Source organism: Schistosoma mansoni, chromosome 4 (assembly GCF_000237925.1).
Source record: "Schistosoma mansoni strain Puerto Rico chromosome 4, complete genome".
Lineage (NCBI taxonomy): Eukaryota > Metazoa > Platyhelminthes > Trematoda > Strigeidida > Schistosomatidae > Schistosoma > Schistosoma mansoni.
Genome location: NC_031498.1, coordinates 14,329,196 through 14,347,733, shown reverse-complemented (window position 1 = coordinate 14,347,733; position 18,538 = coordinate 14,329,196). Strand labels below are relative to the sequence as shown.

Genomic DNA, 18,538 nt, shown 5'->3' with positions numbered 1-18,538 from the left:
TAGGACCCTTACCCGACTCAAACGGATACTCATATCTCTTAACATGCGTAGACCGTTTCACTCGATGGCCAGAAGCAGTACCGATTAAGGACATTACTGCCGAAACCGTGGCCCGCGCTTTCGTCGAACGATGGGTAGCAAATTTCGGCTGCCCTTCCACGATCACTACAGACCGCGGACGCCAGTTCGAATCTGGACTTTTCCGTTGTCTGACCTCACTTTTAGGAATCACGCGCTTCCGAACAACCGCCTACCACCCACAAGCAAACGGGTTGGTAGAACGTTTTCATGGACAATTAAAAGCTTCATTATCAGCTTCAAACGTTTCACAGTGGACAGACGCTCTTCCACTCGTCTTGCTAGGTATCCGCAATGCAGTGAAAGCTGACATTGGATACACGGCATCTCAACTCGTTTACGGGACGACACTCCGACTCCCAGGAGAATTCGTAGATCCTTCCTCTTCTTCATTGAACATGGATCTAAACTCTTACACGAGTAGGCTTACAAACGCTATGCGTTCAGTTAAACCTGCTCACACTCGACCTCAATCAACTGATGTTTTCGTTCAACCCGAATTACGACATAGTACACATGTCTTCGTTCGTCGAGACTCACATCGACGACCCCTCGAATCAGCATACGAAGGACCCTTCAAAGTTCTTCAACGCGAACCTAAGTACTATGTAGTAGATAAGAACGGTACGAACGATAGCATCAGTATCGACCGACTCAAAGCAGCGTACTTAGAAGGAAACCCTAGCTACGTCGATTTTCCTTCGGTACAAGCAAACGACACAGCCACTACACTCGTAGTACCCTACACGACAACCGACACACAACTTGATACTTCGTCAACGTCGATAAATAAACCTAAAACAACGCGTTCTGGAAGACGAGTAAGATTTCCAGAACATCTTAACGAATATTGCACGTAGGACATAGGCTTTATCTTGAATTACCCTTCCATAGTTTATTATAAAAAAAAATTTTTTTAATATGATAATTTTTTATTTATACAAAAAAAAACCAAAAAAAATTTTTTTTTGAGCGTAGATATTTTTTATATATAAAAAAAACAACAAAAAAACCTATTTTTTCCCGAGCGCTTTTACGCTGTTTGTAAGTGTATTAGTTTCTTTTTCCGCTCATCTTGTGTCCTCACGCAAGTACGAGTGTATTTTCGACATGCACTCACGTTTTATTTTTCCTCTTTTCCAGGACGGCTGGAAAAGAACGACGAAGTTTCGCAAGGAACCGGAATTTTTCATTGTACTATATTTCTTTATTGCTATGTTGTACATTTTGGTCCCATAGTTTAAGGAAAGACGACCAGACGCTGCTAAACGAAGCAAGCTATCAGAAGAGTGTTTACCAACGACAAACTCGTTGGGTTTAAACTTCTGGCTGGTCACGTCTTAGGGGCATCACTACCTCACTATGGGGGGGAGTGATCTGTAGCTGTAAATAATTCCCCAAAATCAATAGTTCATTAAGTGTTCGACATTGGATGCTGACCACGTTGTTTAAGTGGACTTGTTTAGCTGAAGGCTTTCGGTCATGCATCCGTACCAGATCACGTTTCAACACGGCGTGGGACACAGCTCCTACGTTCATTAGCCAGCTTATAGCAAAGGTTCCTCGATATATTGGTAACGCATCAAATATATCTTTCCTACCTCTTTTCATCTGACTTCTGGTTTCTATTCGACTGGGAAAGAACGATTATAGAAGATACTACTGGTTGCTAGTTGCCAAACTAGAATATCCGTGGTATCCTCAGGTGTTTATAACTGCTGCAATCTTCATTGGATGTCACACCACTTGATATTTCCCCATCTCCAATAAACCCAAAATGGTGACTAGATTACTACGTTTACTCATTATTCGAAGATATCGAACAAAATATTACAAGGTGAATGGTTTCTCTGAGACAAGAAGTATAGATACTATCATATGGACCAAGCAATGTCGACAACTGATCATTCCGCGTTAATTGTTCTTGATCTGGATGATGTTCTGGTAATCAGTCAAAGCTTAGTGGTTAGTTCTGTTAAGTAAAGACGAATTGAGTTGACTGGTTCAGTGAAATTTCACCGACTCTATTGGACGATGTCAGTCGATGGGCTAAAGAAGGTCATTCTTATATATTATACAGTTCATCCAAACAACATTAAGAGAAATGACCTTATGGAGATTTTTATGTAAATTTATTTACGAGGAATTCAGAAAATTCAGTAAAATACAGACAACTGTACATATACAATTTCTGTAGCATCATTGACGTAGATAGTGACATACACAAATTGAGATTTGAAGAATTTAGAAGAGCAGTATTTAGATATCACGTTACAACGGACCTTCGCAACTGCATCCATTGTTGCTATGTGAGTTAAGAAGTTTATTAAAAAACACAGACAGCTTATTATCCTATATATTAAACACTCCAAACCAAAGGAATTTTAATGCTCATCATTAGTATCGTATACAGTTGTAGTATTTACAAGGCGTAATTGGTAGGCTAGTCGATGCTATATTCCAAATTATATACTGGGTAAATATTGGTTATTACATGTGCAATATACGAAACAATCTAATTACTTTGTTGGTAGGAATTTCATAGCCATGCTAAGTTCTTGTGGTGCTGTATATCCCACATGACACGCCGCAATAGTTATCGTGATAATTAAGAGTGTTTGAATTATTGTACAAACTAGGAACTCCCGAAGTGGTGCAATTTACAGTAAATAGAACTAGGTGAGCGAAAATGAGCGTGTTATATCTAAAACTCGAAACCAAGCGGTCATCAGATACTGAGAAATCATTATTTCTTACAGTTTCAGTTTCAGTTTGGAAAGGACAGGAGGCTTGATGGCCTGTGTTAGTCCTGGCAATAATGGTCTCTCAGCTGATCCAACTTTCTTTTGAAGGAGTCGACGGATGGAGCCTCAACCACGTGCCGAGGTAATGAATTCCACTCGTTGATTATTCGGTGGGAAAGTCGGTAGTCAGCTGACAAGTAATTCGTTCTGGGCTTGTGAACTTTTTTGGAGTGTCCTCGTAGATTTTCTGTTTTGGAAGACAAGAAAAATAAGGGCATATCAGGTGCAAATTTATCATTAAGCAATTTGAAAACTGTAATCAAGTCGCCTCTGATTCTTCTATATGACAGCGGGAATAGGTTTAGCTTGGTCAGTCTAGTACCATACAGGAGCTTCGCTATTCCGGGAATCAGCCTGGTTGCTGTTCTCTGAACCCTTTCCAAGAGCTCACTGTCTTTTTTTTGGCAGGGGCTAGCTGATTGTATGCAGTACTCAAGTTTAGGGCGTACGGACACTGTATACAAAGTCAGAAACGTTTTAGCGTCAAGATGCCTAAAAGCCCTGCGTATGGACCATAAAGTCCTAAAACCTTTGGCGGCTATTGCACGGCAGTGTGCAGTAGTCTTTAAGTCTTGACTAATGATGACGCCTAAGTCATTGTGTGCCTGGACAATAGGTAACTCAGTGTTATTCATCGTGTATGTATCTGTACCCCGGTGGCCAATATGCATCACAATGCACTTGGAAGTGTTTATCGGCAATTGCCAGGTTTGGGACCATTCAGATAATCTCTCCAGGTCATTTTGGAGTTCCAAGCTATCGCCCTTGCTTTGTATCGCTCTCCATATCTTGACATCGTCAGCATAGAGTAAGACTGATGACGATAGTAGACGAGGGAGGTCATTTACGTACAGGAGGAATAACACTGGCTCCAAAACTGTACCCTGGGGGACTCCACTAAGCACAGTTTCCCAGCTAGACAACTTGGAGTTCACCCTTACTCTTTGTTGACGCCCAACTAGGAAGTCTTTTATCCACATCAATAGATTGCCTCCAATCCCGATATTCCTTAGCTTATATAACAGCCGGTTATGCGGAACTTTGTCAAGAGCTTTGCTGAAATCGATGTAAGCTACGTCTATAGGTAACTTTTGGTCCTTAAGAGTGCACCAGCTTTCACGAGCGACTAATAAGTTTGTGAGACAAGAGTAAACTGTTCTAAAACCATGCTGTTTTTCGGAGAGGATCCGGTTTTCATCGAGATACTTTAACAGTTCCTTCCGAATAATCTTTTCTAAGATTTTAACAACCAATCTAGTTAGGCTAATTGGTTGGTAATTCTCAGGCTTATGTTTTGTACCTGTTTTGAAGACTGGACTTACTATGGCGTTCTTCCAGTCTTTTGGTAGACGACCCTGGGTTACGGATAGATTAAAACATACACTTAAAGGGTTCGCAACAAAGTTAGCTAATTCCTTTAGTAACCTAGGATGCAGTTCATCGGGTCCAGTGGATTCACCTATGTCAAGCTTAACTAGCAGACCAAAGACATCGAGTTCTTTAATGGTTACGCTGTTCAGTGCTTGTGTGGGGGATTTTCATGGACTGGTGAGAAGGGTGTTTCTATGGTGTATACATCGCTAAAGTATTTAGAGAATACTTGAGCTTTGCCAAAGTCGTCCTCGACTAGTGATGTGGCAGTACTGTCTCCCCATAGTGAAGGAACATTTCTTCTTCTTTTTGTCCTTTGGTTTATATACGAATACAAGCGTTTAGGGCATTCTATGGATTCCCTAACGATTTTCTCTTCTTACAGCTTTCTGGCCTTACGGAGGGTCGAGGCACAGGTATTTCGAGCCTTTTGATACTGAGATTTTGCCTCGTCAGACCCCAGTAACCTAAATCTATCCCACATTTTCCTTCTTTTACGGAGAAGGATGCGAACCTCCCTACTGAACCACGGTGGGGAGTTTCTCGGCCCCTTAGGTGTAGTCCAATGGATGTGGGGGGCGGTAACTTTTAAGTGTAAATTTCGGAATACGTCCCAAGCCGTTTCGATTGATGACTCTGGGTCTATTTTCCAGTCTATTTTCCAATCTACTGATGATGCTGATTTCATGATGTCTGGTATGTTTGCTTTCCAGACGTCAGGTCTGGATTGAGCTGAGGCGTGCTCGTGATCGACAGTTATATGGAAGTCAAAGCTTAAAACTGCATGATCACTTTTGCCTAGGGGTGGCATGTAATCCAGGTTTGCAACGTCATCCTCATAATGAGTCAATATAAGATCTAGTAAGGATGATGCAGAACCCGGGTCGTACGTAGTTGCTTTCTTCACGTGTTGCACTAGGGCACATGTGATTACCGCATCAACTAGTTCCTGTTCGAAGGAATTGGCTGACGATTCAGTCCGCAGATTTCCCCAGTCCACCATGGGTGCATTAAAGTCTCCTAGGATTAGACATCGATCACTTCGTGATAAAGTGTTGAGACTGCTTAGTAGGACCTCGTTTACCTCACAGCTTGGACTGCGATAGATCAAACTAAGCAGCAACTCTTGTCCCCTGCATTTCAGGCGGCAGCTAACTAATTCATACGTCCCACTCTCATGGGATACACTGTCGATAATGGTGAATGGAATAGCATTCCTAATGAATAGAGCTACTCCCCCTCCTTTACGCGTTTGTATTCTATCGGCCCTTACTAAAGTAAAACCCTCGAAATCAAGTTCCCTACTATCTATAGACGGCGTCAGCCATGTTTCGGTGACTGCGATTATGTCTGGCCTAGTTGAGTCAATCTGTACACCTAGTTCCGGTAGCTTATTGAGTAAGCTCCGGGCATTGGTATAACAGATCCGAAGCCTATTTAGGTGGCCTCGTGCTTCACCCAGAGTGGCTTCGTCATCATTCTCTGTCGAAGCCTCACAACCCGAAAATTTACAATTTTCAGGTCTTTTTCGCCAGCGTCTAGTCTGAGCTGTAGTTCTTTTTCGGCTTCCCGTCTTTTTACACGGTCCGCCAACGGTAAGTCCTTACGGAGAAAAACTCCTGAACCCTTTAATTTGTGTCCATTTTCTAAGATTAAGTCGCGTTCGTTTGTGGATTTGAAAACGACTTTGAGTAATCTAGACTGATTTGGCTTCAGATGCGCTAGGTTTCCTAGTCTATACACCTTTAACAAGGTGACTCCGGAGATGTTTTGGGTCATAACTTGGTTGAGTAGTTGTTTTATCAACACAATGTCATGCTCAAAACGAGCTTTCGGTTCTAAGCTGTCACTCTCCTTGACTCTATGGAAAATGACTGATCTGTCGCTGTGATCAGGCCTCGGCTTGTCGACCCTTTTGGTGGGGGTAGGATTCCCTTTTATGTCATTTTGCCGTTTTCTCCTTACGACCCGTACCCAATCGCCAACGTTCTTTGGAGTAGTAACCACAGTCGCGTCAGGCGTACTGTGGGATTCCGGAAGGTTCAGGACGACTTGGGAGGTTGGGTCATCTTTCGCGCTGGAAACCGATCGAGCCTTGCGATTTTGGGTTCCGGATGTCCCCTTCTGGGTACCATTTTTGATACGAGGGACAGAAGAGACTTTTTTGCGCGAGTTTCTGGTTGTGACAGACCTCTTTGGAGGATGTTCTTCCTCCTTTGGACAGTGTGGGTCAGCATTTTTTGGACTCACTTGGGCCTTCCTTATGTCAATCTGCGTGTCGACAGATTGAGTTCCGACTGATGTGTCCCGACCGCGCTTGCCGAGACACTTTTTCGCGGCATTTGCTATTGAGATGGCCTCGATTAACAGGCTATTTGCATCCACACAGCACTGTTGACATAGCCATATGCATCCATTTTTACTGAACCTCTTGAAAGCTGCAGGCGTTAGATTCGTGCAAACTTCGTGGTACCAACCTTTGCACTCATCGCACTGCATGCCGCTGTCAACGGGATATCGACATCCTGGGCGGTGGCAAATGCTTTTGTTGCATCTTCCAGTCATTTTAGGATGAGAAAGTGAGTTTTGACTAAAAGTAGAAAAAGCTATAAATAGTTAGGACCAAAGTACTAACAGATACAATAGAAAAACAAGGTACTCTGGAGTACCGACGGTAAAACTATTTAGGATACCAAAAATGATACTCTAGTCGAATACTTTAACTGAAAGAAATTCAATCAAAGTATAAAACAGTAGTCTTGTTACGTTAATAACGATCAAAACAATAGAATTTACTTAACGAGGAAAAATACCACTGTCCTTTTTAAATAGCGCGCCATAATTATCCAAAGAACAGGCTATATAATATTAAAGTTAGTAAAAAACATTTTAATATATAGTTCAGTGTCCCGTTTCTGAATTTTTCGTGGGTAATTTCTGGTAGATTTCGTTGAAAATGAAGTCTCATTTCATTTGAGCAGAAACTCGTAATGGTATATAAAAATGTTGTATTTACAGACTACTCAGAATAATATTATTGTGTTCATAATGCAAAAGTTGTTGTTATCATCTTTTTTACCACCTATCATTTAATACTACCTATTTGCTTCACACAATGATCTTAATTCTTCATCTAGGTGATATAATGAATGTATTAAAGCATGAACACCGAGTGCTTATCGATGAACTAACCGAGTCAATCTATGATGCTTTAGATTCTGATGATATCTTTGATGTTATTTTCGCATTTGTGGAAAGCAAATATCAAGCTGAATTAAAAGATGGTAAGAACATATCTATTTTAATCTATAATCATTATATCTAAAAGTAAATAATCCTAAACTTAGACTTCACATAATCCAGCAAAGATTTTCTTTGGCTTTGGAAGAATGCGGTTTGATCGATGAAATAATCGAAAGTTTTCCAGAACTTAATCTGAACGCACGCTTAGATAAACTTAAAAAGGAGCAATCAACTTTACAAAGTAATATATTGGAATTGAATGGGAAGATTGATACCATAGTTGATGAAATGACAAGACTCCAGATAAAGTATATAATTTTTACCCAGTTATTTAAAAAAATACTCTTTAGTTCTTTCGGTCGCGTTCTGCGTTTATTTGATAATCGTGTCATTGATTTAGCCAAGGACGAGGAAGAAATTGTTGTTATTGAGAGACCGAATAAGTATGTTTTTTCAATTTGAGTTCCATATTACTTATGGCCTATGTAGTGCTTTAGTATTAGGCTGTTTTAAGTGATCAGTAGACTACCTTGAAAAGTCACATCACATATAACGCATATTTTCAGTATTTATAACCACAATATATGGGACTACTGTGCCTTCAAAATAAATTTCTATTTGGTGACTAGTTGTAAGTGTATCCAGCAACCTGTGTGATATATTGCTAACAAAATTTATTCTTGCTCGTCAACGTCTTAATGGTTGAAAGGGAATTAAATTCAGCAGGTGATAATTTGGTATATACACAAGTTAGTTAAAGCTCCACATATTTTAAAACTCAGTATGGTATTACTTAGCCTAGTACATGTATTACACTTATCAGTTAATATATCCAGAGGACTAAGCTAGTAGTCATTCGGTTATTGAACGGGTTGAACTGTATTCATATTATGTCGAGCTAATTTTCACCACAAACTAGCATCATCTAGAGAACCATTTGAAACGAGAGAGCAATTCACATATATTTCATTCTACTTTGAGCTTTAATAGCAAAGTTCACTCACGATTCTAGATAGATTGAGACTCGAAATCTTCGGGTCTCACGGTAAGCACAATGTCTTTAAAACACTAATTTGAAACCTGATAAATCAATTTTCCAACTTAAGTCAATTTATGTTACAGCGCTATCCACATCCAATGCTGTTACCAATCTGCTGTCTCACTGTCAATGTGATGGAACTTGTTAGTCATAGGTTCCAACATAAGGGGTTGGAAACTTACCTAAAAACTAGCGACGAGTGAGGATTCGGTTGTAAAACAGCTGTTTAACGTTCCTTAGTTTTAGATGTTTTCCCAGGTGACGTCGGTTTGTAGTGGAAACTACCTATATGCAATCTTTGCAAAACTACTCCTCTATTTACATTAGTTGTACTTGAAACAAATGCTTCCATGGAAGTTAATTCAATTTCTCTTTTAATTATTTCAATTTAGTCGAATTCCGGAGTCAACCATAAATCACTCCACTGCTCCCGTTTGGAGAACATTACAGCCGGCTGAGTTACTACTTGGTTTGTAAGTGTTAATATTGTAATTACAAATAAGTAAGATACTTTGTATTTTTTGACTAGATTTTGTTTAGTATTATTCCTGTGAGTTGATCTCACTGCTCAAAATAGAACTTATGTTTTTGAAGAAAACCTATAAAAGGGCCCTATGTATACGTAAATTTATAGATTTTGTGGACGTCGGAGCTTTTTATAGAAATATGTCTCAAACATCAAGAGAGCTCTGACTTTAGAGATTCAAACTCGAGTCGTTTGATCACCTCTCACAGTGATTAATATTGACCCACCTGGGTTTTTCAACAAATTTTCAATAGGTGAAAAATTACGGCTATTTCTCTCAATCTGGTTAAACATTATCTTTCTAAAAATGTAATTCGTTGGATTCCAGCTTCGTTTATTATAATTCTTATTCATCCTTTAAACTCCATGTAGACAACTCACACCTTCTCAACCGGTCTTATACCGTAAAACACAACATACCTGGTTTCCTGGTCGTGTGTTATCATGCCATCTGCCTAATTCAGATCCCTCTACACCTAAATCAGATAAAGATCGGGCTAAAGAGAATGAAAATGCTCAGTACACTATTGCTTTGGACACATCTTCAAAGTCAAAATCAGAGATTTGTTTTGCCGTAACTTCATCATTAGCGCTAGCCTTTTCTGCATCCGAATTAAGACAGAAGTATCCAGTTGGTGCTCGTGTAGTTTGTAAGTGATGAGTCATAACTTTATATTTAATTTAATTCTTGATAAACGTTTTGGTTCGCAATCAATAATAATGAGGTTTGTATACACGTGTGTCTTTGGAAGTTTCTAGTGTCAGTACTGTGTAGAATTCTATCAATGTGCGTTTATATACATTCATTAATTTCCTCTGGGTCTTAGACGTTTTCCATGGTTTACATCTCCTGATTTTGTTCGTTCCTTTTCAACTAAAATTCTATTTTCTGTTTACACTTACTATATTTCATTCTCGTCTTGGTTAAAACAATTCAATCCTTAATTTAACTCGTTTACCAACTACGGGTTTATTTACCTGTTAAGATACTTGTTGTTTAGTATTCTTCGGACACTTTACTCCACTAGACCAGTCCCCAAATCAGAGCACGATCAGACATGAATGAAATTACATCACAAATAAACCAAGTTGAGTGGGATTAACAATCACAATAAGAAAAAACGTTATTATTTTTAAAATTTTACACAAAAAAATTCGAACATCTTCAATTATTCTCTAGTGCTGATTAGCTGAAAATGGAACAATCAACGTTGTCCAACACATTCCTACACGAAACGTTTTAGTGTAATCTACTTTCTGCTAACAGTACCCATCTTTGAGCAACACTTTCAAGTGAGCTCTATTGATATAACTCAGCTGTTAAAGTATATGGAATGGGACGTGGGCTTGCGGCCTGGTGGTTGAAACACATTTGATTTAACCACCAAGGTAGTCTTTGCTTTTATCTCTGTGTTGACATGTAGAATGACTCGTGTTAATAAATATTTATGTCAGTTCATATCTTGTTTTCAGCTGACTAATTGTGGCATACTAACTCATTAATGACTTATCTTAAAGCTAAAATAAAACTTCATTGAGTTCAAATTGTTCACTGGTTTTTATTGCATAAAAAATACGGTAATAATGTCCCTATATTTTCGAACAAAGTAAAACCTCTTCGAAACATTAAGTTTGAAACGTAAGAAAAGTTTTAGCAGAAAGGGAAAAAATCGTCACAATGGTGAATTGATCTTCGAAGTTTGATAGAAAATTTCCAAAACATCTAATGTCACGATAATAAAAGCGTTGTTGATACTCACCTTATACTCGTATTTTAGAAATGAAAACCTGAAACAACCCACTTATGTGTTCTTTAGAATCATCTGTTCTTAATGAGTAATGAGTAGTCTTTTTTATGCTTAGGTAAACACAATCCTCGTTTATTTCCACTTCTCTACTTCGTATAGTGTTTCACATCTTGAAGTACCCTTTCATTTTTGGGATTTATTCTGTAATTTTTAAGAGCTACCCGTTTGTATTTGGAATTCATTTGTATACAAAAAAGTTACATCTTGTCATAATTCGATGAAAGGCGCACATCAGTAACTAGTAAAAATAAATAAAAATGAAAAAAACTAATGAATTCTACTAGAGCTACTTAAAGGGGTTAGAGATTAAACGTTATCATCATATTTTATTTCGCAAACCCTTTACTATTCACTAAGTAATTGGGTGCCGCGTAATAAACTTCAGTCTTGTTATCAGTTGTCAGGTGTCTGGTTGACATGTTGTTTGGTTGCTATGTGGTTTGTTTCACAATAAGCTTCGCTCAGGTAATTTATGGTAACCTGTTCAGGTCCTCAATTTTATAATTATTAATGTCATTTAAATCTTTTTCAATGATATTCCTATGTGTATGTAGGTTATTTACACCTTGAAAATTACTATGTACATGTTAAACAATATTCAGATATTTGCACATGATTATTGCTTTTTTGTCGTGAGCTCATTAGGTTTGTTAATTAGTTGTTAGTAAATATTTCAGTGTTTCTATAAATTATTAAAGATAATTGACCCAATTCAGTGTAATAGTTGTCACTACATTTTTTATTTGAATCTTTAAATGTAAGATGTACCATAGACAAATTATGGTATATTTATACTCGTTATTTATAAGGGAAGATGGGCTCTTTGAAGTTTACCCTTGTCTTTGGCGATGTATGATTTTATGAGAACAGTCGAAACTACAAGCTGTATAACTGTTAGCATAAAGTTTATTTTTCATTGATTTATATCAGGTTCATTGTTGACGCAGTAAATATCTGATAAAAACTCTAATCTTTTAACTTTGAATTTTACCGTTCACAACAATTTAGCAATATATCGAGATGATACCGGTGGAATCGGTTATTATTCCGGTTTGATTGCTGAACCTCCAAGCGAAAGAAATAATCAGAGGTAGTGATAAAATTTAACTGGATAGCTTTTAATTACTATGTTTTATTTAGGTATTTATTATTCTTTGATGATGGTTATACGCAATATTCACCACCGAACGAAGTCTATCGCATATGCCACCAATGTAAGTTTACAATCAATTCGCTTTCGAATTTCTATAGCAAAAGAAAATTGGAAAGAAGCCACTGAATCCTCCCAAGAATTTATTAAGCGTTATTTGGCTCAGTATCCTCAGGTCAGTAAAGTTTTTGCCTAAAAGTTGTTTCAAGTACTATTGAATTTCTGTTGTATTTGATTAACGCGAAAATATTACCTTGGAATTTAGTAGATTTCATTCTAATACCCAGTATCTGTAGATACCTAACACGGCATTATTGAATTATTTCACTATTAAATACTTGTAGAATGTACCTCACGTAAACTCGTGAGAATCTTTATAAAATGCCCAGTGAAATTAGCAACCGAAGGACCAAAAAAATTGTTAAACAATTATACCTACTACGAAGATGAATGTCTTAAGTCTGTAGCCTATTCAGTAACACTGAAAAATGAAGAAGCATGTTCGGTTCGAAAGTAGTAAGTAAGTTCAGTTATTAGACCTCAAAAATAGAAATTCTGTTAAAATTTGCTTTAAATAACTAGTAACTATTTTCCACTTGAGATTCTTAAATACCATTTTATACAAATTTCTAATGAGAAAGCAGAAGTGTTGAGTCATTTCATAAACACTAATAATATAAGATGAGAAACGTATCATTGTGATCAAGTTTGATACAATATTTAATTGTTTAGGTATAACAGTAGTTAAACTGTAATATCCATTCTCTATGTTTTATCAATCTCACGGATCAAGACAAATCGGATACATCAATTCAAGGATGCTCATGTATTTTCGGTAGTAAATTCCTCCAGTCCTTGCAGTTGTAATGCTGTGTATGACCGTTTTACGTGAATAAGATTATGGCTGTTTGTCATTCACCCTCATTTTATTGAAAATAATTTCTATGATTCCAACAAGGTTGTTTACGTTCCTTTTTTTAGCGTCCCATGGTGAGACTGAAACCTGGACAGACTGTTGAAACTGAATTGGATGGTGATTGGATGAAGGCAACTGTGGAGAAAGTTGATGCAAGTTTAGCTCTTATGAAGTTCTCCAGAACCCATTCTGAATGGATTTATCGTGGCTCCACGCGCCTAGAACCACTTTTCAGTGATTTGGTAAGCCACATACTTCTTATTTGTTGATTCGTATGATGGATATTGTTTTAAGAAACTGTATTGCACGAATCGGTGGTTTTAGTAGATTGACAGAGATTACATTATATTTTGGATCACAAACCAATTTGACAAAATGTACAGCGGGAACTAGGCGGTATTACACAAATTAATCAGTGATATTGTAGAACCACCAGACTTAATTAGAACCAAGCATGTTTTCCCAGCATAAATTTTTAAAAAGTCCTATATGCAAGTAAAAATACATGCCTTTCAATGATTTTTTGACTGAATTTTTTCATGATAGTAGTTTTTCTATTTGTAACTAAACTTTTTTCTGTACAAAAACAACTATCCTTAGTAAAGTAATTACCTCTGTTATGGTGTCTCAACATATGAAATTTTTCCCCTAAAAGATTTTTTTATTCTTTTAACAAACAAAATGTTTTTTATGTATATTGTCAATGGATAGTTCTTTATAATACTAGTTTTTATGCCACGAAGATGATGATGGACGCCAGAAGTTTTGTTTGGTAAAGTTCATATTCTTAAAAAACATCTAACATTGATGTTTATAAGAGCAAAATACCGTTTTTAGTTCATGTTATGGTAGTGGTATGATCGAATAGTCAATTAAATTGTTCTGTGAAACACTTACACGAAATGTATTGTGGTTAACGTGGAACTTTTCTCAATATTTGTCGGCCTACGATTTCTTTAGCGATAGCCTAGTGGTTAATGTGTTTGACATTTGATCATCAAATCTGGGGTTTGAACCCCGATCCACCTGCTTGGGTATGGGCAACCAGGCAGTATCATTATCCCTGACACTTAGGTTGTAGATCAAACCCAGGTACTTGGTGAATGAGTCAATTATACACATTATTAATATTTTCACAATTCATATCAATAAAGTTAGAAAAGATCAACAAACATCTAGTTTAAAAACTATAGATGAAATTATGAGGAGAAATTTGTGAAATTTTATCAAAACTCAAGAACTAAAAGAAGTTGAATAATTAGCGATTCCGTACCATTGTAACAGATTCTCTTGTTTGCCACTTAAGATCTCCGACCGTAAATAACAGTAAACTACGGTTAGATGCATCTCAAACAGTCTTGCTTCACCATAATCAGTGATTGAAGCCATGTGTTCAGCTTTGTAAAAAATATTAATGTTTTATATCAGAACCCTCGTCACTATGTTTGCCTTTTTGTTAAGGTGAAAACATTTTTAATGCGGTGTATTTTTAATATATATGACCAAACTCTCTTCAGTTTTCGTTTATTCTGTGAAACTATGGTGACTATTAATGACTACACAAATCGAAATAATAACGCAGAGGTTAACGCAGTTAGGAGACGTGATGCAGTTACACCAAAAAATCGTGTATTAAACCCCTATTACCTTCTTCATTCTGCCCCCAACTAACCACTCAGAAGGCAAATTAAGTAGAAGGTTCATTTCTCAATTCAATCGACAACGACAGTGGGAGAATGTTTTGGGCATTTATAGAACTTTCTGACATGTCTTTTGAATCATCTGTTTAGTTTTCTAGTTTCATGGTGCCCTAACTTGACTGTTCGTGCACAGTTTAAATATTCAATGTGGCGATTATTAGAACATTCATTTTCGGGTAGTCCTGGTCTAATTTTCGGGAAGTAATACATATCAGAGCAAAAGAATGTAGTTTTAATACGATAAATTGTTATTTACTATTTAATTCATTGGTTATTTATGAACGATGTAGTCTTAAATTATCCTAGTTCACCTGTGCTATAAAATTTACTCAATAAGCAGCATTTATTTAAGACATATTTTATTATGTTTTATATTTCTAAGTTTCAACTCTCGTTTACTGTTCGAGAAAAAAGTTCTTTGTTGATTCACTGACACTTCTCTGGTTTGGTTAAGTTTTATCTTCATAATTATTTTTACATTTTCAGCTTTCTAGTCAAAGTAAGAGTGTACCAACCCATAATCAACGAGTAGAAGTTGAGTATAGCAGTGTGGATGTTCGTAAGTCACTTTTTTTGTTGAAAGCTTTATATGTTCTTGTTTTTAGCTACCTTTTATTATGATATAACTATTTGTGTAGAGAACTTGCGTTTTTATTCTCGAAATTATAGTACTATTTCACTTTCCTGATGTCCATGAAATTACTTTATTTCGAATGGGATCTTCATAAATTGACGGCAGTTGAAAAATTATTATCAATCAGGAATTACAGAATGTGTGTTTTGTCCTAATCCAAGTTTCATCAACAGTACATACTCTAACCATGGATAAATATATCATCACGTGAAAAACTTAGAGAACAAAATACTATGCACAAGCAAATTCATCATACAATGTTTAGTTTTAATTGCTTCAATATCAATCGTATTCATGCCAGAGGAATTGTTTAATCACTTGTAGATACCAAATTGCAGTCGCTAGTTCACAAATCCAAGTTACGTTCCACTTTACAAAGTATGGAATTGTGTAGTTTGGCTAATATTCATGAAAATGGTGTGAATTGCACCTCTGGCTTATGAATATACTTGTAGTTGTCGTGTCATTTTGTTTCCGTTTTGTTGTCTATTGATTATCTTTATTTACCCTACTATTTGAAAAGTGAAAGCATTGATCGTCGATAAGAGGTCAACACTCATCCAAATAAACATTTTAATGTAAAAACTTTTCATTCCAATGTATAATTTCTTCGACTAGTAAGAGGATTAGATATAAAGTGTTACTTCTATTGAAGATATGGGGTATAGATTTGAAGGTAACTTTCAGAATCATATGATCTAAGAACCCATCAAATTACTGACAAAAGATTGTCAATGCAAATGAAATTTTAGATCGATAAACAAAACAACCTGTGTGAACAGTTTCTTAAGTAAACGATTCACTACTGAGTATATTGGAATTGGAAGAAATTGAAGAGACAAATATATGCAGATAATAGATATTTCAATATTTTGGTCACGTTTTCTACTGATAAAGCAATTAATCATTCAAGGAGATATTTGCGGTTATTTTTCTTAAATGAAATTCAACAATCTCCCCTAACCATTCGTCAGTGTATTTGAATTCACTTGCTAAGTGTAAATCATGACCCTTCATCTACAGTATATGATTCATAGTACGGGGAATAAATTTATTTTTCAAGGACAGTTCGTACGAAAGTTCTTTTGGAGAGCTTCCACTAAGGACTAAAAATGGACCACAACCAGATCAATAAACGTGACATTCATGTTTAAATGCAGTCGTTTACCTCCTCCTAATTTGATAATCTTGAGAATGCATATTGTATGTTTATCACGAAAGAGGTTTTTAATGATCGATGAGTGAAATTTCCGGTTGTTAAAATCTATAAATAGAATGTCAGTCGAAAGACAAACACTATGATATGATTTGACTGAGTGATGGCTGTTCACAAGACCGTATTATTGACTTAAGTCCCAAAAATCAAGGACAAAACTACTAGTCAGATCAGTAGATTTTACATGCAATAAAATAACGTGCTTTTATACAGAATATGAACACAAAATAAGCAGAGTGAAATATCGTGGACAATTAGAGGAAGTAAACTTGTAGGTCACTCATTCATTAATCAAATTATTCATGGCTGTTAGATCTAATTTTTGGGTATCGTATCAATATATCATGGTTGTTTTTCTGATCTTGGTGATCATTATGACTTAACATTTTATTATGAATTATCGGTGCACTTAATTTTAGGCAGGAAGAAACTATTTGTTATTGCCTAGATTACCATATTGTGGTTAACCAATGTAAGGAATTCTAAGTATTTACTATTTGCTAGCTATAATACTTTCTGTAACTGTACTAAATATTCTAATTTGTTCTTTTGTATTATGTAACCTTGTCTTAATTCAGTTATTTGCTTATTCTGAGGAAACCGACCCTCACTAAGTCATGAAACGTCAGCAATTTAATTTTTTGCTCAATAATAGGTTATTATAAATATATCATTATTGTGTAAATATTAGTATTTTTCTCTCTGAACTATCCATAGAGTTAACAGATTTTCATAAATTGAAAAAAGCTTATTTTTAACCTTTTATTTACACAGTTATCAGATTTTAAAGTTATCTAACTATTACCTTAATTGATTATCTTTTAACTTTATTAAAGCATTAGACTCAAGTGCTAAACGTCGTAAAGCTCGTAAGTCGGCTACAGGCAATCAAAATACTGCTATGTCAGTTCGTGCATTGTCTAGTGGTGATTCACACAAAATTAGTAATAGTATTCATCAAACTAATAAATCTTTGTCAAATTATAATAATGAAGCACTAAAAACTACTTCTAAAAAAGGTTCTGAAAAAAATATCAATGAACAATGTCTAAGCATAGATCCAATTACTAATTTGTCTGAATTGGAATCAACTGGTACCAAAACAAGCTATTTAGATAATTTATTCAAGGAATTTGATTATAAACCATTCGGTAAGTCATTTATTTGTTGTTTAAGTGTAAATGCCATGTATCCTCTCTTTCATAATGTTTTATAGGTTTATTATGTGTGAATCTGATATATGTTCCGTTCAAATAAAGGAATAGATAATTTTAATTATGTTTTTTTCCCCATCATATTATAATTTCTGTTTGATATTTATTTTTAAATAATTAAACTTTTTAAGTTATTCTTCACTGGTTGAATTGATCTTTGCATACAGGGTTGATAATGTAAATCGGAGTAATTAATCTTGTTGTTGCACAATATGAACTAGCAACTTACATGTTATCGGTATTGGTTTCTAGGTTCTTCTAAAAAAAACTCAATCCTTTATACTGTTTACAGTAAAGCATTCCAGAAACCAAGGCTATTTTAATTCTAAATAATATCCAGTTAGTTACTAATGGAGCTAATTCAATTCGTTTTCGATTCAGGCTCTGTGGTACCTCCTGACCGGGCAGCTGATTTGATTGTGTTTAGCTGCATTTACATGTACGTAGCTGCTAATCAAAATATTCGCTAAAGAGACATTAAAACTTTGCCATCTGAGTTCGTTAAAGCTCTAGATCAGTAACTAATTTAAATTCTTTCGTTATAGTGTTTTTCCTCAACTTGAATCACCCAGTCGTAGTGTGCTTTGGTAGCTAGTGTTTAACAACTAAATTTATGTTTTTAAAGGAGTACTGATCAAGTTATTGGTTTGTACTATTTTTATTTAATCGTAATCGTCAGTATTTTTTTCACCTATTATTCGCTAGTGTATCTCTTACCCTTAAAAACAACAATCAATTAGCATAGTATAATAAGAATACGAAGACTATCTGAACTGTGTGATATATTAGCGCAATACATTTCAAACAGTCTGATCACACTTATTAATTACAATGATGTT

General features: G+C 35.9%; 1 protein-coding gene across 2 annotated transcripts in view; it reads left to right on the top strand.

The window, feature by feature from the left end:
- Positions 1-2,324: 2,324 nt before the first annotated feature.
- The window catches only part of Smp_150850.1 (putative histone-lysine n-methyltransferase, setb1), a gene marked incomplete at its 3' end in the record, with an annotated part of 38,479 nt that continues 22,265 nt past the window's right edge, over positions 2,325-18,538 (top strand). Inside the window, exons 1-12 of one of the 2 annotated variants that reach the window (XM_018796912.1) lie at positions 2,331-2,387; positions 7,391-7,537; positions 7,582-7,804; positions 7,847-7,939; positions 8,928-9,008; positions 9,434-9,711; positions 11,878-11,959; positions 12,010-12,083; positions 12,121-12,194; positions 13,001-13,177; positions 15,122-15,194; positions 17,322-17,636. In XM_018796912.1, the coding sequence (XP_018652007.1) occupies positions 7,399-7,537; positions 7,582-7,804; positions 7,847-7,939; positions 8,928-9,008; positions 9,434-9,711; positions 11,878-11,959; positions 12,010-12,083; positions 12,121-12,194; positions 13,001-13,177; positions 15,122-15,194; positions 17,322-17,636 (1,609 nt within the window). In that variant the 5' untranslated portion in view covers positions 2,331-2,387; positions 7,391-7,398. Of the gene's footprint in view, positions 2,388-7,390; positions 7,805-7,846; positions 7,940-8,927; positions 9,009-9,433; positions 9,712-11,877; positions 11,960-12,009; positions 12,084-12,120; positions 12,195-13,000; positions 13,178-15,121; positions 15,195-17,321; positions 17,637-18,538 lie in introns of both variants that reach the window. The other variant, XM_018796913.1, reaches the window with a different exon arrangement.